General features: G+C 42.9%; 1 protein-coding gene across 7 annotated transcripts in view; it reads right to left on the bottom strand.

The window, feature by feature from the left end:
• The window catches only part of FANCD2 (FA complementation group D2), a 188564-nt gene that overhangs the window by 78084 nt on the left and 97020 nt on the right, over positions 1–13460 (bottom strand). For all 7 annotated transcript variants that reach the window (XM_038409532.2, XM_043518412.1, XM_038409533.2 and 4 more), the window contains 2 exons: positions 2457–2588; positions 2199–2317 (listed from right to left, as the gene is read on the bottom strand). In XM_038409532.2, the coding sequence (XP_038265460.1) occupies positions 2199–2317; positions 2457–2588 (251 nt within the window). The remainder of the gene's footprint in view (positions 1–2198; positions 2318–2456; positions 2589–13460) is intronic.

Genomic DNA, 13460 nt, shown 5'->3' with positions numbered 1-13460 from the left:
ATCACCGTTTTACCCCTGGGAAAAAGGAGGCTGGGCTTTCACCTCCCCCTTCTCCTGTTACTTGTCCCAAATTTCCTGCACCTGCAGAGGAGCCCCAGAGGTGTTATCATTGTAAGTCCACCGAGCACCTGAGGGATAAGTGTTCCTTGCTGAGTAAAAGCAGGCAGCAAGTAACGCATAAGGCTGCTACTTCTCAAAGCCAGGCCTCTTTCTACACAGGATTTGTAAAGCTTGCTTTCACACAACTAAGCAATGAGCATATGCATGCTGTTAAAATCAATGGGGAAGTACTTCTTGGCTTGAGGGACACAGGTGCTGAGATTTCTGTGGTCAGGAGGAACCTTATCCAGGAGAAGGATTTATTGCCAGGTAAAATGGCGAGAGGTTACAAAGTCCTTGCACATTTAGCTAAAGTTCACGTGCAGACTAGTCATTTGCAGGCTGAACTGACTGTTGCAACGGTAGCACACAATTTTGCACCGTTTCTACTGGGGAATAATTTCTTTAATGTGGCAGAATCTGTTCCAGGGTTGGTCAGCAGTGAAAAGAAATCTTGTGCTAAAAGCCCCAGTGGGGGGGGAGGAATCACATGGACTGCTGGGGGAATCAGAGGTTTCAGAGTACTAGCGTGTTAGTCTGTAGTTGCAAAAAGAAAAGGAGTACTTGTGGCACCTTAGAGACTAACAAATTTATTGGAGCATTCTGGGGGAATAGAAGGGTGTCTCTTAGATTCCTCTGTAGCAGTAAAGAATGCAGTTTTGGGGACAGGGATGGTTCTGGCCAGTTCCTGTAGCCCTGGGACTCCAGGCAAGTCCCGGGGCAGGGGTGGGGGCTGGACAAAGCCAGCTCCTGTCCTCTAATCATCTCCCCGAGGAAGGGGAATGTACCACCTTGTAGCAGGGGGGCCATTCCAGCCGCTGACTGCCAGAAAGTTACAGGTCAGCAGAGGGCAGGGCCTGCCCTGGGGTGCACAAAAACATGTGTCCCAAAGGTGAAATTTGGGGACCTGGTGACCACTGTGGTGGGAACAGACCCCAAGAACTCAGGCTGGGCTTGCTTCCAGCTACAAAGTACAAAGGTTGGAATTTTGCTGGCCAGTGAAGGGTCTGTCATAGCTGGTAGCTGTGAGCTCACAGCTGGACCAGGGTCACCTTCCCTTTTGGGGGACAGAGGGGTGCCTGACCCAGAGGAGGAAGCCCAGACAGAGGGGGGGGGCAGAAAGTCCACCCACCTTTTGTGGGGAGGATCTTTCCCAGGAGAAAGGTGAAAAGTCTGCATTTAAAATGACAGACCCCTCTCCTGTCTCTTGTCTCCACGCACAAGAGAAAGTCTTTTTAAGCCTGTGGGAGACCCCTCCATTTTGCCTTCAGATGGCTAAAGAGATTCCCTCTCCACCCCCAAGAAAGAAACTGGAACAAAGGACAATAACCACAGGGGGTGTGAGTGACTGCTGGACCCGGACTAGAAGGAAATTAGTCCGTAAAAGAGCGCTTACTGGAACTGGTGAGGTTTTGTCTGTATTCAGTTTTATTAGACATAGACTTGCAGGTTTTATTTTATTTTGCTTGGTAATTCACTTTGTTCTGTCTGTTACTACTTGAAACCACTTAAATCCTACTTTCTGTACTTAATAAAATCACTTTTTACTTATTAATTAACCCAGAGTATGTATTAATACTTGGGGGGCAAACAGCTGTGCATCTCTCTCTAACAGTGTTATAGAGGGCGAACAATTTATGAGTTTACCTGCGTAAGCTCTATATAGGGTAAAACGGATGTATTTAGGGTTTGGACCCCATTGGGAGTTGGGCATCTGAGTGTTAAAGGCAGGAACACTTCTGTAAGCTGCTTTCAGTTAAGCTTACAGCTGTTAGGGGACGTGGTTCAGACCTGGGTCTGGGTTTGTAGTAAGGTAGCCGGTTTGGCTCAAACTAGGCAGGGCACTGAAGTCCTAAGCTGGCAGGGCAGGAAAGCAGGAGCAGAAGTAGTCTGGGCACATCAGGTGGCAGCTCCCAGGGGGTTTCTAAGATCCAACCCGTCAAAATAACATTTTCTTAAAAGCCTGTATCACTGCAATTTGATATTCTGCATGTGCTATTTGCTACATATGAGCCCTTCAATGAAGAGGAACCCACACAAAAAGCAATAAATAGGCTTTGTTTATGTACCCCTGTGCACACGCCACTCCTTACACTTACCAAGCAAACAGGAGGCGAAAGACCTGCAGCAGCTGCTGGTAACAAGAAGACAAAAGCTGATGCTCCTGGATGTTCACTCGTGGTCCATCCACCACCTCCTTGTTTTCTGTAATTAGTGCCTAAAACACAGAACAAACTATTAATTAAATATTATTTCAAGAATTATTGTATGTCATTGCCCCTCCATTTCCATAAAATAAATGATATAAAACAAAAAACAGTTGACAACTGTTAAGAATCAAGTTGCTGCCTTCTGACCTGGAAGTAATTGTGCATGTTCTCCATATGATTACACAGTGGTTTCAGCAGCTCGACTGCACACTGGGCAACTTCTTGAGATGATCTCTGACACAGATGGGAGAATCCAATGTTCCTACAGGCTTTCCCCTGCTGTGAACCCAAATATTTAAAGTCACTTCTTCATTAATAATTTATAGGAGCTCAAAGACACAATCACACCACCTGATGGAGAGAATAAAACTAACTTGGCTTGTGCAGTCCTGTTCAGTTTCACTCCTTGGCAGGTACCAAGGATACAAAGCTGAAGTCCACAAAGTTTAAGATGGCCACAGCCATAGGGAGCCAGAACACCAAGCAGGAAGGAGTCAAAATGGTTGTAACATTTTTAATGCTTGAATTCTACTGGGAAAGTGAGATTGGGAAACAAATGGGGTCTTTTGTGAATACACAACATGTATGAGGTGAGAGATGCTGACAAACATGCTAAGCAACAGTGAAATGCAGAATTAGTCTGCAGGAGGACAGAGGGCATACATTAGTTATATTAACTATGGTACAATGAGATTCTCTGGTTTGCATTAGGAAACAGGATGGATTTGATTTAAATCAAAAGTCAGGAAGACTCGATTTAATCATGGATTTCTACATAAAAGTGCATTCTTGTTGGTTTTAATAACCTTAATACATATTCTTCATAACTCAGAGATAGATGTAGGTTTCATTTTTAAAAGGTACACACTATACGTTTTTAAAGTGACTTATTTTGAAAACTTTTCAGATTAGTTTTACAGCTATATCAGAAAACGAATGATTGTTTGGTTATTTCATTTACCAAAGGTAATTGAAGCAGATATTTATGAAGTCATTGGGAGGTAAACTATCTCCAATTACAGGTTAATCAATAATATTTGGAGGATTTTCTTGCCTTGCTGTATTAGGAGGAGAACATCATCAGACAGACATTTAAATTGTTTTATTTAACTAAAACAAAAACGTTATGTATTCTGGATTTTTTTCTTCAACAGAAAACATATAATATTTTAACAAAACAAGCATATGAATTTTTGAATTTAGTTGAACATTCAAGTTTTTTAAAATCAGGTTTGTTTTTGTTAAAATTGTTTTTTAACTAAAATAGCTAAATGAAATATTTTTTAAAAAACAAAAATTAAATCAACTACGTCAGCCAGGTCAACATGAGAAACTTAAAATATTGGCTTCTGCAGCTAATTCAGTCATCTTCACCTTCATTTTCCTGTTTGTTCATAATCTGGAAAAGAAAAACAAGCTTTCCTGCTTTTTCAGGTCCCAAACGATTTCTCAATTTGGAATGAATTAGTCCAAAGGAAGAAAATATTCTTTTTACACCGGCAGAAGAAGGTACTGCTGTTAAAAGTGAGATTACCATTTCAACAGTCTCTGAATCCAAGTGCTTAAGTTACTTCCACTAGTTCACCGGTGTGACTTTCTTTAAAACCTCATTAGCAAACATATATTTCTTGAACGATTCACCCTTAGCTCTGAAGTTTATTATAGTTGGCATTATGGAGGGTTGATTGCTGGATGTCCATGTCATAGCCAACTCCTCTTCTTCAGCAGTTAAGGTTTGACCCTGGTACCGAGTATTGAGAATATTTGCAAGAAAATGAGCTGGAGATAGTGCTTGTCCCATTCATTTTTTTAACGCTTGTAATTCAACTCTGTCATTGCATATTTCTCTCTTTAAGATCTCACTCAGTTACTTCCAAACTTCAACAGCGTCAGCAATAAAACAGCTATTTCCCTGCATTTTGTTCAAGGCTACAGGAATAGACTTCAGGGTACTCAGCATGTGTTCAACATTTCTCTTAAGCCCAATGTTGAGAACTTTGGCTGTGACAGTGCCATCTATTTTTTTCACGATTTTGTTCACAAACTGTCATCAGATTAGGCCAGTTCTTGATATAGTGCTCAAAACAGTCCGCTACTGAGTTCCATTGCACATCTTGTGGGAGAGTTAGCTTGCTTCCTCCCACTTTTTTCAGAGCAGCTGCTGCAAAATAGTTGTTACAGAAGTATTTTACAATTTCAGTAACATTAATCTTTATTTCTGGAACACTGAAGTCTTTGGCTAGGAGGGGCATAAAATGAGCACTGCAACTGTATGTTATTAACCTGGGACTCTCTTCACTCTCTTCTAAATTTCTTCTTATCTTGGATACATTTGCAGCATTGTCTGTGACCAAGCTGCATACTAGACATTTGAATTTTTTTTCACAGTTTGTTATAGCTTTTACTGCTACTTCTTGTAAGTATTCTGCTGTGTGTGCATTTCCTGATGTATCAATTGTTTCTGTAAGGAAGACATTCCTTTCTTCTGCCGTCACACAAGCACATACAACAGGATCATTATGAACATTGCTCCACCCATCAAGACTCAGGTTAACAATTTCACCCTCTAGAACTTTTGCAAACTGCTCAATTTCTCTTTCATACATTTTATCCAGCAATCTGCCTGCGACATCTGCTCTGTTGTGTGAACTGTATCCTCGGTCTTAATGACTGAACCATGTTAATGAAGTGTGGGTTCTCAATCATACGAAAAGGAGAGTTTGTTGCATAAACAAACCAGGCAATGTTTTCATCGATTACCTCTTTTTGTAATCTGCTGGTTCTTATCACCAAACTTATCTATGGTTGTTTCTGGATGATGGAGATTTTTTTTCTTTTTGCTACAGGTGATATACTGTGACTCTGTGACATACATGATGTGACTGAAACACTATCATTGGCAGATAACTCTGAAACTATAGAAAACTATGGTGATCTTGAAGGTGGATAGTCTTCGGAATCCTGTATGTTGAGGATGGATTCTCCTAAACAAAATAAGTCAATGCAGTTATTCAATTATTATTACCATACTGCTCATTTAGTATTACTCATTGCATTCACTGACTCCCAGTACTACTGTGACAGTGCTCCCCATAAGGCTTTATGGAAATATGCTTACGAATATATATGACATAACCAGAATATGTTCGATGCTACATATGCCATGTAACATATCTATGTAAAGGTTATGATTTACTGAATCTATTTATCCTATTTGTATGCATGTATCATTTTTGTATTCAAAGTTATGAATATTGGCCATGTCCTCGCTTGATTTCTAAATCACCGTAGTAGAGCATTTGGTCAGTTCCTAGAAAAAGGAATTCGCAAAGTTAAGTGCCCAATCAAGAAGCACTTAAGGAACAATGCATCTTGGAATGCTCCAATCCACATAAGAAGTCTTCCTGGAGACATTCAAGAAACCATGTGGACAATGGCTTCTGCCTGTAAAAACTGTAAGTCATCCATGGACATGTGATTTGCCCAGGTGACTCCAGAACTCCATCTTGGAGCTGGACTTTGCATAGGAGAGAGGAGGGGATCTCCACGCACAAGAGAAAGTTTTTTAAGCCTGTGGGAGACCCCTCCATTTTGCCTTCAGATGGCTAAAGAGAGAGCCTCTCCACCCCCCAAAAAAAGAAACTGGAACAAAGGACAATAACCACAGGGGGTGTGAGTGATTACTGGACCCGGACTAGAAGGAGATCAGTCTGTAAAAGGAAGCTGTACTGGAACTGGTGAGGTTTTGTCTGTATTCAGTTTTATTAGACATAGACTTGCAGGTTTTATTTTATTTTGCTTGGTAATTCACTTTGTTCTGTCTGTTACTACTTGAAACCACTTAAATCTTACTTTCTGTATTTAATAAAATCACTTTTTACTTATTAATTAACCCAGAGTATGTAATAATACTTGGGGGGGGGGCAAACAGCTGTACATATCTCTCTATCAGCGTTATAGAGGGCGAACAATTTATGAGTTTACCCTCTGTAAGCTCTATACAGGGTAAAACGGATGTATTTAGGGTTTGGACCCCATTGGGAGCTGGGCATCTGAATGTTAAATGCAGGAACACTTCTGTAAGCTGCTTTCAGTTAAGCTTACAGCTGTTAGGGGACGTGGTTCAGACCTGGGTCTGGGTTTGTAGTAAGGTAGCCGGTTTGGCTCAAACTAGGCAGGGCACTGAAGTCCTAAGCTGGCAGGGCAGGAAAGCAGGAGCAGAAGTAGTCTGGGCACATCAGGTGGCAGCTCCCAAGGGGGTTTCTGTGATCCAACCCGTCACAACTACTTTCAAGGAGAAATTGTAAAAGGAAGATCTGCCTATTTCAGCTATTTATATTTTATCACAATTGCATCTAAAATGATAGTACCAGACAGTAACAACTATATTTTTTGCTCAAACATGAGAATTCAAGAATAGTCCAGAAAGAAAACGGGCAGTCCTTAAGAAAGAAGTATGAAATAAAAAAGTTTACCAACCTGAAGATCCTGCATGTTCAAAAATAATCCTTTCATCATCTTCAACACAGCTTCCTCCTGAGAAGGAACTCTTCTCATGATGTTGTTTCATTCAAGCTACCAGGCCTTGCATTTCTTTGTTGCACTGTTTGCATTTTGCACGCATGCCTGTCTTACCCACAGGTAGAGGAACTTCATTAAAATATTCCCAAACTGGATCTCTTTTACGGCCTACTGGCATTACAGGTTTTCCCTTTTAGTGAGAGAGTGGTATGGTAGATCTCAAATCAATAAAGGCTACACTCAGAAAGACATCAAGACTTCTGGAATATGCTGCTCAAACAGTTTCACTTTTGTTTCTACTGCCTGTCCCTCCCTTCTCACATTTATCTCCAGACTTCTTCCCCTTGTCCAGATCTATTCTGCCCCCAACAATCTTCTGTTCAATGAACTTTTTGAAACTTTGCACTTTTAGGGAGAGGTAAGGGATTGACTCTGTGTACACAAATTTGCAGAGGGACAATAGGGTTGAGGTCTGTTATTTCTCACCTCTAGACATTGTTTATTTATTTATTTTAAAACATTTCTGCTGTTAACAAGCATGTTATCTCTGGAGACACAAATCCACAGTTTGAGAGCAGCAAAACTAAGCATCTCTGATGATATCTTCTAGCCTGAGCACTGAGTCCCATTGGGTAGATAGAAAGATTAACCTAAATAATCAATTCAGAAGCCCCTGGAATCCCATAAAATTAGGTCCCTAATCTATGAACTATCGGAACTCATTTACAAAACTTTTCTTAAATATTGCATGAATATATTGTCTCATACTGTAGAATTAGAATTTATAATCCCTATTCCATGATCAGATCTTTGAGCTATAATGTTTCTTAATTAAAACTATCTTTCGATAGTATGCTTTTTGAGGAAAAAACCTATTAAAAAAAAAATTCACCTAACAACAACAAATCCTTGGATGCCAATTTCCATCTCTATTCTGGGTGATCCATTTGTTTCCCTGAGGGACTGGGTCTGTGGACCTTATTACTCAAGAAAGGAAATTTTCAGGTAAGCATGGATAAATTTTCTTCTTCTCCTTTGTTCTAAGATCCACAGATCCATTACGATGGGATTCTCATAGCAGTGTGCCTGCAGAAGCAGGATCATCCTTTAAATGAGGACACCCAAAACAATGTAGATGATATATCATAAAATCATAGAAGATTAGAGTTGGAAGAGACCTCAGGAGGTCATCTAGTCCAACCCCCTGCTCAAAGCAAGACCAACCCCAACTAAATCATCCCAGCCAGGGCTTTGTCAAGCCACCCTTAAAAACCTGTAAGGATAGAGATTCCACCACTTCCCTAAGTAACCCATTCCAATGCTTCACTACCCTCCTAGTGAAATAATGTTTCCTAATATCCAACCTAGACCTCCTCAACTGTAACTTGAGACCATTGCTCCTTGTTCTGTTATCTGCTACCACTGAGAACAGCCTAGCTCCATCCTCTTTGGAACCCCCCTTCAGGTAGTTGAAGGCTGCTATCAAATCCCACCTCACTCTTCCCTTGTGCAGACTAAATAAGCCCAGTTCCCTCAGCCTCTCCTCATAAGTCATGTGCCCCAGCCCCCTAAATAAACAGGCCTATCCCTAGCAGAGGATGTTTTCAATCCATCGACCTCTGCGTTATGGGCCCAGCACACTTCCGCTGCACCATTCTGCTGGCTCGATATAAATATCTCCTCCATCTGCCCCTGGCAATAGGCCTCGGAGAAGACATTTGCTGAGGCATTGGCTAAGACTGGATGACAAATATGCAGAACTTGGTGAATTTATATATTAACAGCCATGTGGGCACCCAGCAGTTCTCAATTCAGGAGACATCACTACTCTACCATGGGATTTTCAGTGCTCCTAAGGCCTGGATTTTGGCATTTAACCAAAGGAGGACTATTTCTTGAATTTACTTGGGGAATGAATGTTATGACAGCTGTGAGAATTGTATGTCGGAATTGGATGTACACTACTGGGTCTCGTTAGGGAAAGCTCCCAGCTGCAAATAAAACATTCATCTGGTTGGAAATAGGAGTCCTGCTCTAATGGATAAGAAGTATAATGACACTTTCTGCAGGGATTCAATCTGGGTAGTGCTGGAAGGAGCAGAATGAGATTTCAGGGTCATGCTCTATGATCTTGCAGGGTTGGAGTAAGGCTGGTGCCCTACGGAAACTGCCTTTTCTTGAACATACAGAGAAAATTATACTAGAGAGAGACTTGATCTTTTTGCCTGGACACACTTATTCACCCACAATAAAGCCCTGCCGGGGGACCTCAAGACTATGTTTCACTAAATCAACATGTTAGTTAAACTAAGGACTTTGTACCAACCAGCAGAATGAGTTCTTTTTATTGACTTCTCTTTGGGGTCCAGGAGAGCAATAATCACTCCACTGAAGTATTTATTTTAAATATGCCTGGCCCTGAATGGACAACTGGTTTTTGCAATAGCAAATCTCCTCTGTGAAACAGATATCTAAAGATCCAATGCTATGTTAATCAGGCCTGAGAACCATTGCCTCTACAGCCAGAAAGGCAATAATGGTATCACTGCCACCGTCTTGTTCCTATGTTTGATATTGTACTGGGGAGCAGTGGAAAAGGTGGGAAGACACAGAGCACGGACCATGAGAGAGGTCATTCACCACCTCACATCCTGGCTCACAACACAGAGGGGCTACAGGGCCCCTTTAAAAGATTCTGATAAAAGATTCATCTGAAAGGATATAGTAGCCATCAGGAGGCCTACTCTAATGGCTGTTTCCAGAAACAAAGAAGTTGATCACCAGTCCATCAAATTGACTTATAAGGAATGAACTATTTCTGGATATAGGAACCACTCTGCTAATCCAACTTCTGCCATATAAGTCTTCGAGGGTATCGGTGCATCCCAGTGCCATTGATCAGAGATTTTCGGTAGCAGTGCCTGGTCGGGCGTGTGTAGTAGCTGTCTTGCAGCCCTTCACAGCAACCTCTGTGAGGATGCTGTGACATCAAGCTTGCTTTGAAATGGTGGATCTATAGAATCATATTTATACTAACTCTATTGTATAGCAGTGAAATGTGGGTGCTGAGGGAGGCTGAATATTGGATTGACATTTTTGATTCTTGTCTTCGTGGGCAGCTCCAATCAAGTGGCAGCACAAGATCAGAAACATGGCTGTTTGAAGCCGAAACCAGCAACCGCCTCCATCAGCACTGGTTCAGTTTTGGTGGCTTTCCTGGTATGGACCTGTTGTTAGAATAGAAGACCAATAAATTCTGAAGCATGTGTACCTGGGAATGCCACCATATGGCCAGCAATCACATGGGCACCAAAAACTTTGGTGACAGGAGAAGATAACAGTAATGGACATAAATTGAATTTACAGGCAGAGCACCTTAGGAACCAACCCAGAGATCAATCTGAGTGGGCACCTGAATTGCAAGGAGGCCATGTCTCTTTGGTATTGCCATGATGGTGTTGATGATGATAGGTAGACAGACAGACAGACAGCCCTTTTGCTCTAAAACTGAGAGAAAGTGGCACCAATCAGGGGCCTAACTCCAGACAGGACTGACTGGGAGACTGACAGATAACCGAGGCAAGAGAGAACAGCTACTGACCCTGCACTTGATCTAGCTATTACTTTCTCTGGCTGTGCTTCACAGCCTTGCTTTATGATATGAATTCCTTTCTATAGTTTTTGGCAGGAATCAGGATGGTAAGTCAACTTTTCTGATGACTCTTCTAACTGGAGAGAAGCCTTTAGGCTGTGGGTTTTTAGCCTTGCAAGGGATCATATCTACAATACTGTCCACCCATGTTAGCATTGCTGGTGACAGCCTGCAAGGCAAGTTGGGGTGTCAGATGACAGATCATATTTGTTTGTTTATTATTGTTGTTTTGATACCACTGAGAGATTTCATGGAATCAGGTGATGCCTGCGTGGACTTAGCTGCCTGTGAAGGGCCTGGATAATGATGAGGCTACTCTTTCAGGTAAGCATCTCTCCCAGTAACACCAAGGAAAATAGTCACATTTATCTGTGGCAGGTTAAATATGACCGGTGCACACCGAAGAACTTTCTGGCTTTAAAAAATGGACTAGAAATGAATGGTGGGCCAAGAGGCCCCTCACTGTTTGCCAGTTCTTTCACATTTGGGCTGCCGTCTCTCTTGTCACACCACAGCGATCAGTGCAGGGGAGGAAGATGAGGTGGTGGGGAGATATGGCAATCTGCAACCGAAGCTTGGAGCAATAACCAGAACATTAGGGCCTGGCGACCCTCAGCTGGGGAAGACAGACTGATGCTTTTCCAATCTTTGAGGTGTGGCAGAAAATCCCTATTCCTCTCTCCCACCTTCCCAGGGTGCAGCTATAGCTTGACTAGGGCAGCTGCAGACCTCTGCAATGCAGTTTCACACACTCACTATACTCTTGCCTGACAGAATCTATCCTCTTTGTCTGGCTGGTTTTTTAAATATATTTTACCATGTAATTCAGTGACTCTGATGTGGACTACTGGCTTCCCTTCCCTGAGTAGGAAGAATGCTTTGGGTGGGGGCATGAACAGAGAGGAATCAGCACAGGGGGGAGGGATAGCTCAGTGGTTTGAGCATTGGCCTGCTAAACCCAGGCTTGTGAGTTCAATCCTTGAGGGGGCCATTTAGGGATCTGGGGCAAAAACTGGGGATTGGTCCTGCTTTGAGCAGGGGGTTGGACTAGATGACTTCCTGAGGTCCCTTCCAACCCTGATATTCTATGTCTATAGCCTGGTCTTTTCTACATTGATCTGCCCTGCTGCATGCCATGAAGGTGAGACGGGCAACCAGGTGCTGAGGATTATGTGCCATGCTGCATTCCAGGAAGAAGAGCAGGAAAAACACCACTAATTTTATTATTCATTTATTTCCCTTTTAAGAGTTTGCCCCCATAATCCTGTTTCAGTGGTTCATGAACTTGGGCTCAGAGATTGCTCTGAAAATATTTTCAGTGGCTACTGATCTCCCTGTCCTGAAAGAGGCCAGGCCTATTTGTCTCTCCTCCCCAGCTGGGGCCGTTCTGGGTCCCTCAAGGAAAGTGCTGGCCTGAGGCTCAAGAATGGGCTCCCCTGAAACTCCCCTCCCCTCTATTGCATGAGAACTACATGGGCCAGATGAGGCTGTGTTCCTCAGGAGGTCCCAGTCTGGCGTGTGAGTAGGAATCCCCTGGGTGGTGGGGGCCATTATAAAAGTGGCACTATGGGAAGGGAGCTGGGCCCAAAGCCTCTTACCACACACTCTGCTGTTGGCAGTGTCCATATTGTGTCCAGTGCCCTCTATCTATGACCGGTGGGGAAGCGGAGGGGAGGAGATGGATGAACTCTGCAGTCAGAGGCAGAGCTGCTGGTGCGGGCTATAGGGACTCCAGTGTGATCTTCCATCTGGTACACTGTCCTGCTGTCTTCACTTCCCCCATGAAGGTGTGGGAGAGGGAGCCGTCTGATCTGGAGCCAGTTCTTTTCCAACCCTGCCTGCGTCCTTTCTTGCCTGGGGAGGTGGTTTGAGGTGAGCCCTGGCCCTGGCTGCTCCTTGCCCAATAGAGCCATCCTCTCCAATCCTGTCTGCCTCCTCTCCTGCTTGGGGAAAGGGTAAGAGGTGACCTTGCCCAGTCTGGGCTGTGAGGGAAATTTCATCCTGCCCACAGAGCTGGCTGAGTTCCCCGCTCAGTAAGGGGAAAGCAGGAGACATGGATCCTTCCTTTGGCGTCTGGATGTTCCCAGTGAAGCCTGTAGGCACGAACCACTGAAAATACTTCTGAAGGGGAAGAAGAGCTGAGGGTACAATCTCCCCAAAGAGTAAATGCAACTCTGGGACGTGGCTGGGAATTAGACAACATGTTAATCTAAAAATCCAAAATGAAGTTTGTAATTTCCCTCTGAAAGGATCTGCGGAGGGAAGGTTAGGGGAGCCGCCGGCGACGCAGTAGATCAGTGGTTCTCAACCAGGGGTAAGTGTATCCCTGGGAGTACACAGAGGTCTTCCAGGGGCTACATCAACTCATCTAGATATTTGCCTGGTTTTACAACAAGCTACGTAAAAAGAACTAGCGAAGTCAACACAAACTAAAATTTTATACAATGACTTGTTTATACTGCTCTATATACTATACACTGAAATGTAAGTACAATATTTATATTCCAATTGATTTATTTTATAATTATATGGTAAAAATGAGAAAGTAAGCAATTTTTTTAGCAATAGTGTGCTGTGTCATGTTTACGTTTTTATGTCTGATTTTATAAACAAGTAGTTTTTAAGTCAGGTGAAATTTGGGGGTACACAAGACAAAATCAGACTCCTGAAAGGAGTACAGTAGTCTGGAAGGGTTAAGAGACACTGCAGCAGGCAAAGAACCCAGGAAGGAACTTCAGGGGATGGGGTATTCCCACTGAGTGACTGACAGGTCTGGTTTTGTCCCCAAGCTGCAAACAGTTGCAAGCAGGCCAATGTACCATTATAACAGACCTGTGGACCACAGCACAAAGAAGAACATACAGGAGTATACGATTACAGCCCCTTCTGGCCTTAAAAAAGTAGGAATTCTTGAACAAATATGTCGCTAACTCTCTCTGTGTCAAAAATGCACAAGGTACAGAAGTAAGGTTGTTTTG

This window comes from Dermochelys coriacea, chromosome 7, assembly GCF_009764565.3.
Source record: "Dermochelys coriacea isolate rDerCor1 chromosome 7, rDerCor1.pri.v4, whole genome shotgun sequence".
NCBI classification, from domain to species: Eukaryota; Metazoa; Chordata; order Testudines; family Dermochelyidae; genus Dermochelys; species Dermochelys coriacea.
Note: the sequence above shows the minus strand (reverse complement) of the source record. Positions and strands in the feature narration are given on the sequence as shown.